The sequence below is a fragment of the Centropristis striata genome, chromosome 16 (assembly GCF_030273125.1).
Source record: "Centropristis striata isolate RG_2023a ecotype Rhode Island chromosome 16, C.striata_1.0, whole genome shotgun sequence".
Classification (NCBI taxonomy): domain Eukaryota; kingdom Metazoa; phylum Chordata; class Actinopteri; order Perciformes; family Serranidae; genus Centropristis; species Centropristis striata.
Genome location: NC_081532.1, coordinates 10,988,377 through 11,005,082, shown reverse-complemented (window position 1 = coordinate 11,005,082; position 16,706 = coordinate 10,988,377). Strand labels below are relative to the sequence as shown.

Here is a 16,706-nt window from a genome sequence, read left to right as displayed (position 1 = left end):
CAGCTTTACTCACCAGTGAGTGTACAGTAGCACCACTGTCTCATATCCTGAAATATTGACTGTCGAGACAGAAATAGCACTCAGGTCTCGATTGGCTGTATTGATGGCAACACATAGGTACAGTCGAGAGTCTTGTGTAGAGTCTTTGCCTTTTCCCTCCTGGTGTTATTAGTGGTGAATCCAGTCTTGTGTTTCTTCATGTCAAACACAGCCCAGAGTGTGGGAAACAGGGGCTTACCTACACTCCGTCTCCAGAGATAATGGCCAATTATAGCAGATGCAGTTCAGGTTATAGTTGTCAAAAGAAATGACTAGCAAGGACCATAACAGCAGTAAGGTGTATGTGTATAATGTGTGGTAGCTGAGTTTTCAGAAAAAAATATTTGCATGGTCAGACATCTCCAGTGTAATGCAAGTAAAAGCGATACTCACTGTATTGTTATCAACTCTAAGATCCTCTTGGAGGTGTTTTGAAAGCTTTATGTAATTAAAGGGGAAGATTGCACAATACCAAGTCAACTCATCTGCAGATAGGGCTGCAGACATTTATTTTCAGTATCAATTACTCTGCTGATTATTTTCTCAATTAATCATTTGGTATATAAAATGTCGGACAATAGTGAAAAATGTCCAAAGTCTAAGGTGATGTCTTTAAAATAAAAATAGCTGGAAATCTCCATTATTTTTTTAGGTTAAAACACTGTTTTATGCCATTTCTGCATGAAAAATGACTGATTATCAAAATACTTGATAACTACTAATAATTTCTCGCTGATCTGCTGTGATAACATTTTATTGATACAATGCAATTATGGATTCTGCTTATTGGTCCAATTTTTTAAAATTAATTCCCTTATTGATTCCTGATTCATTGCCTGTGTGGGGAAAAAAGTATTGCTTCGAGGGTAGAAACAGAGTAGACAAACAGTCTGAAGTCGCACCTCTTCACCATGACTCCTTCTTATTGCAAGTTTCCTACAGCGGAGATGCAAGAGTTTCACGTCATATGGATTCTTCAGAAATGCATGCCACCATTGATTAGAGCAGTTGATAAGCTCAGAGGTTAATGATTCAGTTGGATCAGACAATTTGAATGCTGCTTCTTAACTGTAACAGTTTCTTGATTCCCAGCCCGAGTCTGGGCTCTATATGCATGTGTTCTGTATGCACATTACCATGTCATATTTGCGATATTAAAGCATTTATCTTTGGGTTGTAAAAGTGTCTGGCAGCTACTGGCATCCACCTTGCTGAAGTGTCACTATTACAAGTGATGCTGAACCGCAGCCAGCTGCAGTGGCACTGTAGTGTGGTTGACCCTGCACTCTTTGATCTCCCTGTAGAAGGAGGGAGAGAGGTTTCCTTTTAGGCATCACTGAAATGACACATAATCAATAACCGTACACTATATGATGACCTTCTTCATTGTTGTCATGATCGTTTAGCTGTTTTTTGAGTCGAAAGAGTTACAATGTGTTAATAGTTTTGTAAAAGACCTCCTCTAATGTGTGTAATTTTGCTAATTAGTATATTTTCTTCACAAGATTGGTGTTGTTTTTATTTTCTCCAGGCAGGAGGAGTATTTTAAACGACAAAACCAGATTATTCTACTGTATTTACAGCACAAATATCCGTTTCAGAAAGGCATGAGGTGACCATGAAAGACGTTCACGTTGGTGCGAGGCACTTCTTTGTAAAACCAGAGTTATTCTTTTTTCTGTCAAGGTGTTTTGGCTTTCTCACCACAGAAGCCTCTGGCACTTGAATTGATTCATGACTTTGAATAGATTATATTTCACCCATGGACTGTGATAGCATCACAAGCCGTGTCATATAATATCAGGTCGTTTTATTCATGCACCATAGCACTATGGTTACACTCTATAATTAGCTTAGTGATATAGCCTAGTGACAGAGGTTTGGCTCTGGAAATAGTTTTGTCTGCACGCAAATGTGTCTCGCTGCTACAAAATCAGACAGTTTCCATGCAGTCTTCCTATAGCCAGAGTCATCATGTTTCTTCACTTCACTTCTTAATAGTGACAATGAGACATTTTGAAATGGCTTTGAAAGTTAATTACTGAGCCAATTTTAAACTTGCTTCATGTTGTCTGCACTTTTTTTTCAATACAATTTTCTTCTTCTGGTGGCACCTGTTGGCACCTTGATGCAGAAGGCGTTCAGGAAACTGTAGTGAATTGAAACAACACAAAGAGCTGCATTCCTGAGGACAGGTACTGATGGGACGATGATATACATTCCAGGAAGTTCAGTAACAGATACCATAGTTAATGCCAAGATTATTCATTTTCTTGTCATGACAATCACAAGGTAAACAGTAGGGCTGCACGATTCTGGAAAAAATGTGAATCCCAATTTTTTTGCTTAGAATTGAGATCATGATTCTCTGGCATGATTTTTTTTTCACAAAATGTTTATTGCACTGATGAACTTTGACAAAAAAAAACAGTGCTTTGGCAAGGGCAAAGTAGTAGTTTTATCATTGGAAGATAAATTATTTTAACAAAAATCAAAATTGAGACAAGCGGCTGATAACAACTTCATCATATGCACATCAAACAGTCTGATTTCCTTAGAACATAGAGTGTATGGCACTGAATGTTGCACTTCAGAATTGGCTTTAAGATTCTTGGCCAGGAACACAAGTCTGTCAACATGTTGAGGCTTCAGTGACGAATGGTGACATGTCACAATGTTCCCACCTGTACTGAACAGACGTTCAGAAGGTGAGCTTGTCGCAGGAATACACGGGTGGGTAGGTGACTCTCGCCACTACCACTTGGGTTTTCGTTGCCATCCATTCAACCCTCCTTACCGCAGACTTTCCTCCGCTTTAATTCAAATCTGCTTAGAGCGGCCCATCCTCACAAACTTAGCGACCGGACAAGAAGAACTGCAAATTCTTGTCAAAAAAAGCCAAATTATATTGACCATTATTTCATGTGTAAAAACAACAAAGGGTGAAACATCCAAGCGGGGTGAATACTTCTTAAAGGCATTGTATGTACTTAGAGCTGTCCATTTGTGATTGACAACACATAGCCTTAGTATATGCTCTTTTACTCACTTTGCATTCAGGTAAACTTTTTGCAGGATGGCACTGCTTTCTTTTTCTCCTAAAGCCAACTGTCTTGGAACCCTTTCATTTGACCAAAGCCTTAAAACTGCAGTGCAATCAGTCAACCTATACTTATGATGTGTGCCTGCAGGTGAGCTGCTGCATCTACCAGAGGTTGCGTTAGACTTTTTTGAAAATATCAGTCATTTTCATTTATTTTATTTTTCCCATGATGAATATAAAGAAAAATCTTACATTCCTACATCATGCAGTCTTAAGGCCACGGAGAGTAAAAATGAACAGAAATCGACGGTGCGATCACTTTTTTAACGTGGTAGTTAGCTGCAGTTTCAGCTGTTCATCAGCGATGCTGCTCCAGCTCCTCAGACAGAGAACCCACAGTAACGTTACGCTCTGCAGCTCCAACAGTGTGGAGCTCTGAATATCAGAACTGTGTATTCCAGCAGCACTCCAGCACTTGGAGGGACTTTTCACAACCACACGGTGCAGACCAATTCGTTAGCTGGACATCAAGTTTATGCATGTGACATCAAGACCATACATTTAATATGCACACGCCACCAGCCGGACAGGGGTGTGATTGACTTTAATTATGGTAAATCATTTTCTAAGCTTGTCAAAACTAAGGACTGCATTCAGAATTTTCCATCATTATTTAGAAAAAAAAAAAACATCTTTTTTTTTTTTAATGCACAAGTGAACACACCATGCAACAAGCAGTGGACAGCACATTAATGCGACCGGGGGACTGTGTGCCTTGCTCAAGGGCACTTCAGTCCTTGACCTGTCAGTCCTGTGAATCGAACCAGCGACCGTCCGGTTACATGCCTGATTCCTAACCTCTAGGCCACGGAAATATTCTGTTAATGCAACTCTTGCCCCCAGAAGTGATCTCTTCAAGTTTTCCCGTGCAAATAGTTAAAAACAGGCCAATTTGAACAGCCATTGTGCTAGTATTTTACAAATACCAACCTTTTCCAAGAGCGATAATTAACTTCTGCTGCACAAGTATGGGAAAGACAATGGAAATCACAACTCTGGTATACTACGAAATACGGAGAGTTTCCCCTGGTGGCGATGCATGCAAGTTATTAGTGCACTTTTACTTTCACTCTGGTCCTAAGAATACAATATGGTTCGTATGACAGTTAATAAACTTGAAACTTTTATTATGTTCCAACACCGTGTAGAGGTTTGTTGTAAAGTTTAAGTGGAATAATGAATGGGATTTAATGGTGTCCATAAGGAAGGAAACAGGCTCATTTAGTTTGCTATGTGAAGAATGTATGTGGTCGTCCCAGGGAGAGAGAAACTCATCTGAAAATAACTTTCACCAGGAGTCCTGTAAGAGTCTGTAAGTTAGATTTCACGGAGCTCTGATTGGATCTGTAACTGGTCCCGTTCCGTTCTCCCCCCCCCCACCTTCCTGACTGTAGTCCCTCCTGTCTCCACTCAACCAATCAAATATGCCGTCACCGCCGGGCTTATGACCCACACCAGTTGCTATAGCAACGCCGGCCTGCCTCCTAGAGAACATGTCATGCATGTTAAGTGGTTCTCAGATGCTCGCTCGTTGTCTCTCTGTCTTGCGCTCTCTCTTAAGTCCACACACACACACACACACACACACACACACACACACACACACACAGGATGAAGTGTCTTGGCAAACCAGAGATAGTTAACATGTTTGTTTTAGTGCTTAGGAAACAGCACTTATAACTGCACCGCCTAACCCCTGGATGTGTTTGTTTAAGCGTGAGCAGCTAGTTACATGCTGAATATCTTGTTCCTAAACTAATGTCTTACAACTTGTAAAATGACTAACTACAAATTACTGTTACATTAAGGTTTTTATGTATAAAAAAAACAACCTATGTCAAAGCCAAACAACCTGTACACAGCAGTATTTGTTCCAAACAGAGAAGTCCTCATTGCAGTTTTCATGGCTATTAGCTGCTAATGTTCCCCATAAACCGGACATAATTTCTGTTGGGCCGCCCTTGTTGTTTAAAGTGGCTACATTAAGTTTTATTACTCCAACTGAGCTGTAATTCATTTTATTTATTCATGGATAATTGGGTTCAACCGAGGTAAAATTTCTGAACAGTTTTATCGTTATCGTTTTATCAGTTTTAGCTCCCCCTGATCCTGTTTGAGATGTACATACAGAAACATAGTTTGAAACACCAGCTGGACTGTCGGGGCAGACGTCAGAGAAGCTGCCCTCCAACCAGCTACCAGCTGTCTGAACTGTTTTCCAGTACAAGAGATGATATCGGCCATGTGTCAATATAAATAGGTATTTTATTTTCAGTCTTATTTTGGATTTCGCTGTATTGATATCCATGTGGTCTTTATCTAACAAGCTGATTGAGGTGGATGTTTTTTTTTGTTCTTTTTACCTTTTCTGCCATGCAATTTATTTATATCTATCTATATATATATATATATATATATATAAATATGTACACACACACACACATAAAGCGGACCAGCATTAAGTCATAATGCCAATTTGTCTGCCAGGCTTCCATCCAAATGAATGTAGGAATGGCTTGACTTCATTTGGAAAACCAAATTCCCCATTTGGAAAACCATCAAACCATTCGCAGAAGACGAAGATTGGGCATCAAGGTGATTAAAATTGGGCGTCCCGGTGACACACCTGGTAGAGCCCAGACCCACAGCTTGACTTGGTCCTAGCAAGCAGACAGCCTGGGTTCGAATCCTGCTCGGAGCCCGATCCTGCATGTCTTCCCCTTTCACTCTGTATCTCTCCTCTAACAGTAAAAGCATAAAATGGCCCAAAAAAAGTGAAAAAGGAAAAAAAAGCGCATATTAATGCGAGAATGGTGCCTATGCAGTCCAATTAGAATTTGACAGTCATGCAAAAAAAGTTTTCTAGTTTTGGGGTTTACCTCTAAATTTTGCAGCCCATTTAATTTGTGCAATATTGCCAGTGGTCTTTACTTTTTAAAAAGCTTTTCTCAGCTTGAATTATATTTTTTTACAAAACAAAACCTTCATGGATCAAAAATGTTTAATAGAAAGTGTCATAATTGACCTTGTTTACAGTTTGAGGTGTCCTGTCAACTGTTATTTAGCCCTCCTTTTTTAAAAGGTTGGCATGCAGAGTGGCCACTGTTTTCATTTCTATAATGCATCATTGGCTCTGTGTGGATCGGTGAGGAGATTTTTTTTCAATCTGCCGCTATTTGTCGTCTATTCAACAAAGCAGCGAAGTTTCAGTGGATGCTAAAGTCACATGCTTCCTGTATTTCACCTTTTATTCTCTAAATCTCTTTCCATAGCACTTTGTCACACTTTTATTGATACACCAACTTTATATACATCTCAGACAAGTCAAAAAATGTTTTTCTATATTTCAAGATTATTTTTCTTTGTATTTTCTTAATTTTTGTTTGTGCAAATTGGAAATGTGCATAAAAACAGCTTGGTGAAAAAGCGCCCAATTTATCACTCCCAACTTTTCAAAGCAAAATGCCAAAAAAAACAAACTGTTTCTGGCCACTCATATGTGAATATTTGCTTGTTTCCTTAGTTGTCTGTGGCAGTAAATGAATTACCTTTGTGTTTTCTCCCTAACCTGTCATACCTGGTTAGGGGCAGTTAACAGGGGCAGTTCAGCTTAGTTTCGGGCAGAGACAGTCACAGTTTGTGCACCTTTACAGAGCCATAATATCATTGGTCAGCTCAGTGCTGTTACTCCATGTTTCAAGGCAGCTAGAATGTCCTAAACTGAGTGAACAGGAAATGGGCTTTACATATATAATTCATGACTCTGCTCAGACAGTAACTGTTTTTATTTTAAGATTTGGATTTATTTGTTGGGAGAGTTTGTTTTCATTCATGGCGTTAAAGTGAGAAAGGCCGATAGAGGGGCAAAGTGAATACAGCTGGCAGCTCCTATCCTGTCCTCCAAAATTGAGGAACAGTTCAGGAGACTCACTGCAAATTATTCATCGCCTCCTGTTGAGGCTGCTACAATCTGTGTTTGTGTGTGTGTGCGGGTGTGAAGAAGTCGGAGAGTGTGCAGAGAAAATGAGGAAAGCCAATGTGGGTTGAGGATTATTTAGTAGTTGGTCGATAACGGGTCAGGAAGGCTCCCGGTCCTCACACACAAACACACACCCTTTTCCTCTTCCTCTCAGAAACAAATGTGACACAGGAGTTGATTCAAAGTTCAGTAATTTCAAGTTCTGTGCCTTCGGAGAAAGATAATCAGATGATGAAAGGGCAGAAGATGTGAGGTGGAGTGTTAGCAGGTGGGACAGTGGTGTAATTGCATAATAAGAGCAGCACTGCCTCTGTTGTTTTGTGCTCCGTCAGTCATGAAAAGCTGCACGGCTGTGGCTTTAATCCAGTTACTTTCTCTACATTACGTAATTGCTTATTATTAATTAGTTATAATGCAGTGCTGATTACCTGTCTCAAGTGTCTTAAGTAATTGTTGGAGCAACATCATTTCACTGTAATTCTGGTGTCTTGAATTTACATCTTGATTATTTTCAGCTGAAGTGTTTTAGTGATTAATCTGCAAATTAAAACCACTCACGATGATTAGACAAGACTAAATGAGGTGACAATTCATTAAAAAAAAAAACGGCATCTTTGGTCATTGCTCTGTCAATTATAGGCAGATTTACAGTCTTTCGCCTCCCACTTCTCCACAACAGGGTTGTTTTTTTTCACCATAGTTTTTTGACAGGAATCTGTGCAGACCCTCAGGCTCTTCGTAGGTGTCCCTGTCTCCACACTGTTTACCTTAACTTTCTTCAGATCACATCCCGATGTCCCACTTTAAATTCTTCACTTTGTTTGTTCTGTATCTGTGCCCCTGGCCTTAGTGGGTGGACTTTGTAGAGTACAGAACAGCCAGGATGAGGGATATGAGTCTCTCCTACCTACTGTCGGTACTGTACAACCGGCCTCTCCGGTGTAATTGTTACATGATGGGATGTGATTTGTGTGTTCTTGTGTAGGTGGAATAACTTATGTAAATGGATTTATAGACAGTTGAATGTAGCATTTAACTGGATGTTCTTAAATTCAGTGTTTAAAATATTGTTTGTTGAGAAATTAAGGCAGTCATAGTTATTTAATTTGTTAAGTTTCAATGATAAATAAGGTTTTGTTCTAAATTCTTAGTTATGTTTGAAAGTATGACAATAGTTTTCTAACAAAAATCAAAGAAGCTGCTAGCTCTTGAAATCTGCAGTAAATATTTATCAGCAGAGCATTACACACTGTGTAGTGAAATAACTGTTACACTAGGGCTGGGCGATATGGACCAAAAGTCAAATCCCGATAGATTTAGGATGAGTATCGATAAAAGATATATATCTTGATATTTTTATCCCAAAGTGAGAACAAAATGTTCAGTCGAAGTCAAAGCCAAATAAGACATGTCACAAGTAGTTTTATTTTATTATAGTTATTAGTTATTAGTTATGGTTATTTAAGTGAACATAAATGCTGTATAACAGGAGTACCTTTTTTTTTCTCAAATCAAAGCTCCATAAACTTCACATTTAAATTAAAAAAATATCTTAAATAAAAATAGCCTATGAAATAAAATAGGCCAGTCTTTCCAGTCTTTTTCTGAATTAAATATATTTATATAAGGAAAGAATAATGAACATTACAAAATAACTAATTATGACAAACCCCAGTAAGGGCAGCATAAACATTAGAAATAAACATTTTTTGAATCCTATCGATATATGCAATATGGTCTAATTCCATATCACATTTAAAAATATATAGATATATTTTGTAAATCGATATATTGCCCAGCCCTATGTTACGCCACTGAAAGGCGTGCGGGACACAGCTCGCTCTCGGCCACCAGCTTGTTTGGAGCCCCAGCTTTGTCCTAGCAGGCGTATTGCTCAGGACCCAAGAAAGTGCAGGGTGCACTGAGAGGCTGTTTGGATGAGCTGTAATGGGGAAAGCAGGAAAAAGCAATATCAGTGGCCAAGCAATCGACCTGCTCTAAACAGGCATTGCAGATGTCTATTTAAATCTAGAAAGAAAAAAGAGAGAAAAAGGCTGAACTTCAGGGCTAGAGGTGCAAGACGCTGAGTGCAAAGCTTTTTTCTTTATTTACACCTGTGTTGAATCTTGCAGGCAGCCTATTCGTGACAGAGTTCATATTTTTTCCTGTGGATTATTATCAGTAATAAATACATCATACTTATTAGTTATTAGTAGTGACTGTATTTTATGTTTTACTGTTTCTCCCCCATAATTCCATGTACTGCCATTTCCCCCTGATCACATGGAAGCATCTAAATTTAGTTTTGCACATAAGAAGTTTACATCACTTAAGCTTGCTCTGACTTACAGCCCATTTTTTTTATTATGTCAGCCATGGCGTTTGCATTTTATTATGAGTTTATTTACCTAGATGTCAGCCTTTGCACATTACCACCCCACTCCCCGTTTTCTTCTATTGCTGATGTAGAGCTTATGTGTGCAGAAAAACATGTTCAGGTTGCATATAAACATTTTTTAAAGCATGTGGACTGGCCGTTTCTTATTGTGACATTATGCAAGTTAACATTTCATCCTTGTCCGTCCGAGTTTTTGAAAGCTGCTCCACAGACGTCCCGGATTATCTCTGTCACCATTTACATGTCTTGTCAGCAGTATCAGGCCTCCATATCCTTCTGTAGGTTTAATGTCTGTGCAGCAGGAATATCAAGTGTCAAAATCGATGAGGAGATCATGTGCATGTAAGTGGGTCAAATCCCAGCCATTAACACCCTTCTCCCTCTGTGGGTTCTGCCTATTGAAGTTTTTTATCATGGGCGTAGGAAGAGTAACTTCTGATTTAATTAAATATTATTACAACTAGCTAAACACCAAACAGGATTACTGATGTTAAAAATAGACTCTGTAGTTGTATCAATTAAAATCCTGTGCTTACAGTCTTGTTCAGTCTGGCTGTGAGAGAACTCTGAGCCAGGAAGAGATGCCTATATATGTGTGTGTGTGGTCTGTGTGTTTGTGTGTGTAGTTCAATGTGGTGAAACAGGGGGCTCTACTGCCCATGCTATTCCTCAGTACAAACACTGTGTGGAAGATCGTATTTAAATACACACTCTCTTAGCCTGCCCCCTACTGTTGCCCAGACCTACTTTCAAACACACACGCATACACTCACACACACTCTGGGGAAAATACAGCCTTAAAAACACATTGTAGGTGAACAGAAGTGGACTGGAGCTAAGGTGGGAGTTAAATGAGTGTTGTGTGATTTTTCTAAACCCACTTTCCCCAGTTAAAACTCAATTAAGCAGTTTGGAGATAGACTTTGGCCAGAGGACTTTGTGGATCGTACTGCCTCTTGTGGTGGAGAGCGGTAATGCTCCTCCTCTGCTCTTTGCTCTCATTAGCATATGAACAGTTCAATAACTGATGTTATAATTAACTTAGCTGCCAGTCTCCTGGCTGAGAATTTAACCTCTCTCTCAGCTCTGGCTGCAAGGCATTTTGGGATGGTTTGCATCATTTGTGGCACATGGGAATTTTCACAACTCAGGAAAGGATTTCTTAAAATCTTTTTTTTTCCTCCAGCCTTTGTTTAGCCAAGACTAACTTTAACTTTTTTTTCTTTTACCAGAGGACATTAAATCATAGCACCTCTCTGCCTTCTGCATCATACTTTCACAAAGTTTAAAATGTTGTAATGTCACACTTTAAGCCGATTTTACGCTTCATATGATAAAGGAAGTATGCTCAGTTTGCATACTATGGTAGATTTCTGACAATTTTCATGGGTATTTATGAAATTGTTGTGACAGAACACTCCTGTGTACAAATCCTCTCCACATGCCCCACAATATTTTGCTGTTGTAGTTCTCAGAGTGGCCAGTTGGTGTCCTCCTCTCCCCATTTCCACATCCTCAGCCTGAGTGAAAGATTGAACTGTCTCTCTCTGCTTTCAGTGACATTTTACTATTGTGACAATTTGGACACTGAGTCTCCACACATCATATCAACTATCCAGTGTCAACTAATGTTAAAAACCACCTACAACAGTAATCTGTCACATATTTATTGAATAAATTATCATCTTTAACAACATCCCTTTAATATCTAAATGTTTGTGCACATATTTAAGTAGAGCTGCCACTGATCACCTGCCCCATTTTTAGTTTTTTACTGGTTTGAAATGTATGTTTTAATAATCATTCTTCCTCTCTGTGTTTTTTTCCAGCAGCTGAAGAGAGCTAAGTTGAGTGCAGTCCGTCCTGGAGCCTCTCCTCCCTGCCCTTCCAGAACTTTTCCCCCAACCGAGCTGCCGTCTGACTTGCGCCTCCATCTTTGGACCTAAAACACACTCAGTCCTGAAGACACACACAAACAGAGTTACACACCTCACCGCCAGCCCCGCTAACCAGGATGATCACCTCGGAGCTCCCTGTCCTACAGTAAGTGAAACACACATTTGAAAGAAAAAGGAAATTGCATGCCTTTACAGTATTGTAGAAAAAGTTTAAATACTGCCAAAAACGAATGTGCTTTTTGTACTGTAGTTCAAAGTTAAAGTATAAAATGCATGTTTTCTTTTTTTTTTAAATCGCCCAAATTACAAAAATACAAAATGGCCAAATACAAAAGTGTAAAAACAGAATAAGTGTAATATTTCTGACTGTCCGTGAACAAATCATGTGTGGCAAACGCTTCCGTCAGAAAAAAATAACCAAATCCAAGTTCAAAATAGTAATACTAGAATTACCAAAGAAATTAAACTTGTGTTTTTCTTTTTTGGTGATGATGTATGGCATTATATCTGTTATACTGCACAAAATACATTTTTTACTTCTCCTTACTTCTAGCTTATATTATACCTTTTCCATAGAGGAGCAGGTTATATATATATATATATATATATATATATATATATATATATATATATATATATATATGGTCTTTGCACAATATGTGAAAACACACATACTCTTTTTACCTGTCTGAAACAAGGAGTTTTCGTTCAGTTTTCATTCCGATAGCATCATCTTTATGAAGAGCAATATCTGTCAGTTTGGAGCTGAACATTTCATTTGTTCTCTGGATGACTAAAAGCTGTTGAATGTGTAAGAGTAATATTTGTTTTGTGTGTTTTGCTCTCTCAGGGACTCATCTAATGAGTCTGGGGCGACAGACGCAGTGGGCTTAAGTATGAGCATGAGCGAGATGGAAGATCCAGAGGTGAAAGGAAAGAAGAAGAGAGGGAGGCCTGGAAAACAAGCCCCGGTATGAGTCTCTGTCAGTGGAGTGTGTGTTTGTCAAGAAAGAGGAAAAGAGAGTGAAATGACTGCTTAACAATCAGAATGCATGTGTGACTGTCTTTGTTTTTGATTGTACTAACTGTATGCAAATGTGTGGAAGATTTGAAGAAAAAAGCTCTTATAACCCCAGTGTGTATCTTTATATTTCTGTTTCTGATGTGAATTTGAGTGTTTGAGTTTGTTTGTTCCCTCCCTGTTTTATTGACATCTCTGTCCCCGCAGACAACCAATAAGAAGCCTCGGAAGTCACCGACAGACAAAGCTACGGTAGCAAGAGGGCGAGGGAAAGCCAACGGTGTGGCTCAACATAATGGAGACGGTGGAGACCCCGTCACTCTGTTTGAAGTGGTCAAACTGGGAAAGAGTGCCATGCAGGTGGGTGAATGTAGTTGTGTTTTGTTAGAAGTGTCCATATTTAAAATATATGCCTTTATTTAATCAAATATATTCACCCATTTCTGCTTGTATCTCAAACTCTTTTTAAAAAGAAACAAACGTGTTACACTCAGATTTAACAGCATATCCATTATTCAAACTTTTGGCTGAGCTTATGTCAGTCCCTTATACAGGTGCATTTCAATAAATTAGTCATGATATAATATCATAGAAACGTTTATTTATGTCAGTGATTTAATTCAAAAATTGGAAATAACACATTATATAGATCCATTACACACACAATGACATTTCATGTCTTAATTTATTTAGTTTCTTCTAACTATGATGATTATGGCGGACATTTAATAAAGACCTAAAATTCAGTGTCTTAAAATTTTTTGAATATTACAAAAGACCAATTTTAAAAAGTATGTTTAATATGGAAATGTTGGCCCCTAAAAAGTATGTCCATCTACAGCCACTGGAGAAGGAGGCATTTAAAAGTCTCACTCTTGTAATTGTGTGTTTCTTTGTGTGTGTGTGTGTGTGTGTGTGTGTAGTCTGTGGTGGATGAGTGGATCGAGTCATATAAACAGGACAGAGACTTGGCGCTCCTGGACCTCATCAATTTTTTCATCCAGTGCTCCGGGTGCAAAGGTAAGATGACTGAAACCACTGAAACTTAGTGGAATCACAACAGTCATTTCCTGGAATCAGTCTGGGTTTTTTGTGCACATGTGTCAAACATCTGGATTAAAACATATGAGTCTAATTTAAATAATGTTATCGTTTTGTAACCAGGCACTGTGAGGATTGAGATGTTCAGGAACATGCAGAACGCAGAGATCATCCGCAAGATGACTGAGGAGTTTGATGAGGTAACTGTCAGCTTCGGTTGGATAATAAATAATGTTCAAGTGAAATATGTTTCCTGTCTTTAGGAGCTGTGTGCACAGTGTGTGCTCTTCTTAGGTTCTGATTATAGCAGGAATAATCCTCCACAAGAAAATTAAAGCTTAAGATAAATTACTCTATTGGCAGTTTAAAACTGTTTCCTATTATACTTTATGGAAGTTTTAATGCTGGAACAGAACATACAGAAACCGAAAGATATGAGCTTTACTTTCTGCCTGGTGATCCTATTTATCCTGTTTATTTAAGGGTTTATGCTCTTAGTTGAATGCTTTTGCTCATGATGTTGTTGATTGATATCATGTTGAACACATTTTAGTAGTCTATGTAGGCTCTTCATGATAACAATTGTTTTAGGACCAAATTTTAATGAAATTTGACTGAAACTGAAGCTAATTTTAGGTGGGAGCAAATTGATTTGACAATAAAACAATTACAATTTGACACAATAAAAGGTGGAAATAACTGACCTTTCACATCAGTTTTTCTTTCTTTCTTTTTTTCTTTTAGCAGCTTCTCACTGCATGTTGTATTTCTTGGCAGAACTGAGAGTAACAAGCAAATAGCAGCAGTTGAACAGATAAAAACAGATTCTACTCTTCTTCACTGGTAACAAATGTTGTTTTTAACTTCAATCAGAAAATCAAAGGAGGCAGACAGAATGAGCAAATGTGTCCATGTCACTAAAAACACGTTCCTCAGCACACACACATCATCCCCGCTATGACAGCTGTTGACTTTAATTACAGCAAATAATAAAACTGCCTGATGATACACACTCTGATAAGGTCACTTGTAAATTATGCCCCTGTTATGAAGAGTCCGCCATAAAGGTCACAGAGTTTCCGCGCTGTGTGAGCAGAGGAGGGACGATATTTATTTTCTTTCTGCAACTCTGGAACTGAACGGAAAGATATTGTTGTTTTTCTTGCACAAAAACACTTGAGCAGGAGGAATGTTTTGGCTTGAACCAGATCATTTTGATATGACATCTCTCTGATCATTGTGTTTCTGTCAACAGGACAGCGGTGATTATCCTCTCACCATGCCAGGGCCCTTGTGGAAGAAGTTCCGCTACAACTTCTGCGAGTTTATCAGCGTGTTGATCCGCCAGTGTCAGTACAGCATCATCTACGACGAGTACATGATGGACACGGTGATCTCCCTCCTCACCGGCCTGTCCGACTCTCAAGTGCGAGCGTTCAGACACACCTCCACATTAGCAGGTAACAAGGCTTTACGAGGACTGCAAAGCTTCTTACCATTACAACAAGACATTTATTTGTTCAGCACGTTTCTCAGCGGTAATAGCATTTGTCACACACACCTCCGAAGCAGTGAGTGACACTACTAATGTGTTTTTTGGTCACGCTACATCTTACAAGGTAATGACAGTAAATAAAGCTGTGAACAAGTGAAAGTGTCTGTAAAGATGATAAAGCATTTAAAAACGAATAATATCTATGATAGAAATGCCTCCCCAGCTCTTGAAAAGTTGATTTTATGTGTGAGAAAACAGCTTCACTTTTTCAAGCGCTTGACATAATATATTTGCATCTGAATATTTTCTATTGCCAGAAAAATATTGTACAATCTAATCTATACTTGGGTACTGTGGTGGATCAAGTTTTCAGATCCCTTACTTTAGTAAAAGTACTAATGCTACAATGTGAGATTACTCCACTACAAGTAAAAGTCCTACATTCAAAACTTACTGAAGTAAAAGTACAAAAGGATCCGCATCAAAATGTACTTAAAATATTAAAAGTAAAAGTACTTTGGTTGTCAAATATATTATTAGATTATTCTTATTGATGCAAACAGCCACACTGCAAATTATTTGCTTCTTACCAAGATAATAAAAAACTTAAATTTAGAAGTGTTAGATAATTTATCTTGTTTTAAGAGTTAATTTCTTATTTTAAGTGTTCAACATGCTTATTGTTAGATTTAAGAATCTTAATTCAAGAAATCTTGTCAAGTGAAATTATCTGTCCATGCAGCAAGATAGTTTCCCTCAGATTTAGTGTTTTTATCTTGTTTTAGACACCCCTTTTTTTGCAGTGCAAGCAGTGGTTTATTTTCTTAAGCCAGGGCTCATTTTAACCACTAAATATACTGTTATTTGGTTTAATATAATAAAATGTCAAATCACTTTAAATTGATCTTTTTTTTATGTTAAATCTCGACCTGAAAAGTAACAAAAGCTGGCAGCTAAATGTAGTGGAGTAGAAGTATAAAGTCACATAAAATGCAAATACTCAAGTAAAGTACAAGTATCTCAAAATTGTACTTAAGTACAATACTTGAGTAAATGAACTTAATTACATTCCACCACTGCTTGGGTACCGGTATATTCTAACGCACACATCAAAATGTTTCTGCAAGGAAAAGTCTGACGTTTTTAGTGTATTTATTGGAGTGTCCCGGTGGCTCACTGGTAGAGTGCCTACCACTGAGGCTGAGTCCTTGCTGCAGCAGATGTGGGGTCGAATCCGCCCCGAGGTCCATTTGCTACGTGTCTTCTCCTTTATTGCGGGGGCTTACAAGTGCATTTTTGTCTCTGCCCAGCGATGAAGCTGATGACGGCGTTGGTGAACGTGGCGCTGAATCTGAGCATTCACCAGGACAACACCCAGAGACAGTACGAGGCTGAGAGGAACAAGATAGCCGGCAAGCGAGCCAACGAGAAGCTGGAGCTGCTGCTACAGAAGAGGAAGGAGGTTAGCTTGTCTTGATGTGACTTTTAAAACTTGATATTAAATATGAAAATCTAAAGCGTTGCATACTCTTTCATGCAGAGACCTGAAATTATTACTCAGCTGAGTGTAATATGGTTTCCTCTATTAATTCTCAACTCATTCAGATATACCGCTATACAGTCATGGTAAAAAATTATTAGACCACCCATTGTTTTCTTCAGTTTCTTGTTAATTTTAATGCCTGGTTAGCCTGGCTAATGCCAGACTAATCACAAATGAGAAATCAAGCGC

General features: G+C 38.5%; 1 protein-coding gene across 3 annotated transcripts in view; it reads left to right on the top strand.

Annotated features, from left to right (window-relative positions):
* The window catches only part of stag1a (STAG1 cohesin complex component a), a 56,204-nt gene that overhangs the window by 23,100 nt on the left and 16,398 nt on the right, over positions 1 to 16,706 (top strand). For 2 of the 3 annotated variants that reach the window (XM_059353303.1, XM_059353300.1), the window contains exons 2-8: positions 11,349 to 11,562; positions 12,268 to 12,388; positions 12,646 to 12,798; positions 13,362 to 13,458; positions 13,603 to 13,679; positions 14,735 to 14,939; positions 16,285 to 16,436. In XM_059353303.1, the coding sequence (XP_059209286.1) occupies positions 11,534 to 11,562; positions 12,268 to 12,388; positions 12,646 to 12,798; positions 13,362 to 13,458; positions 13,603 to 13,679; positions 14,735 to 14,939; positions 16,285 to 16,436 (834 nt within the window). In that variant the 5' untranslated portion in view covers positions 11,349 to 11,533. The remainder of the gene's footprint in view (positions 1 to 11,348; positions 11,563 to 12,267; positions 12,389 to 12,645; positions 12,799 to 13,361; positions 13,459 to 13,602; positions 13,680 to 14,734; positions 14,940 to 16,284; positions 16,437 to 16,706) is intronic. The other variant, XM_059353301.1, reaches the window with a different exon arrangement.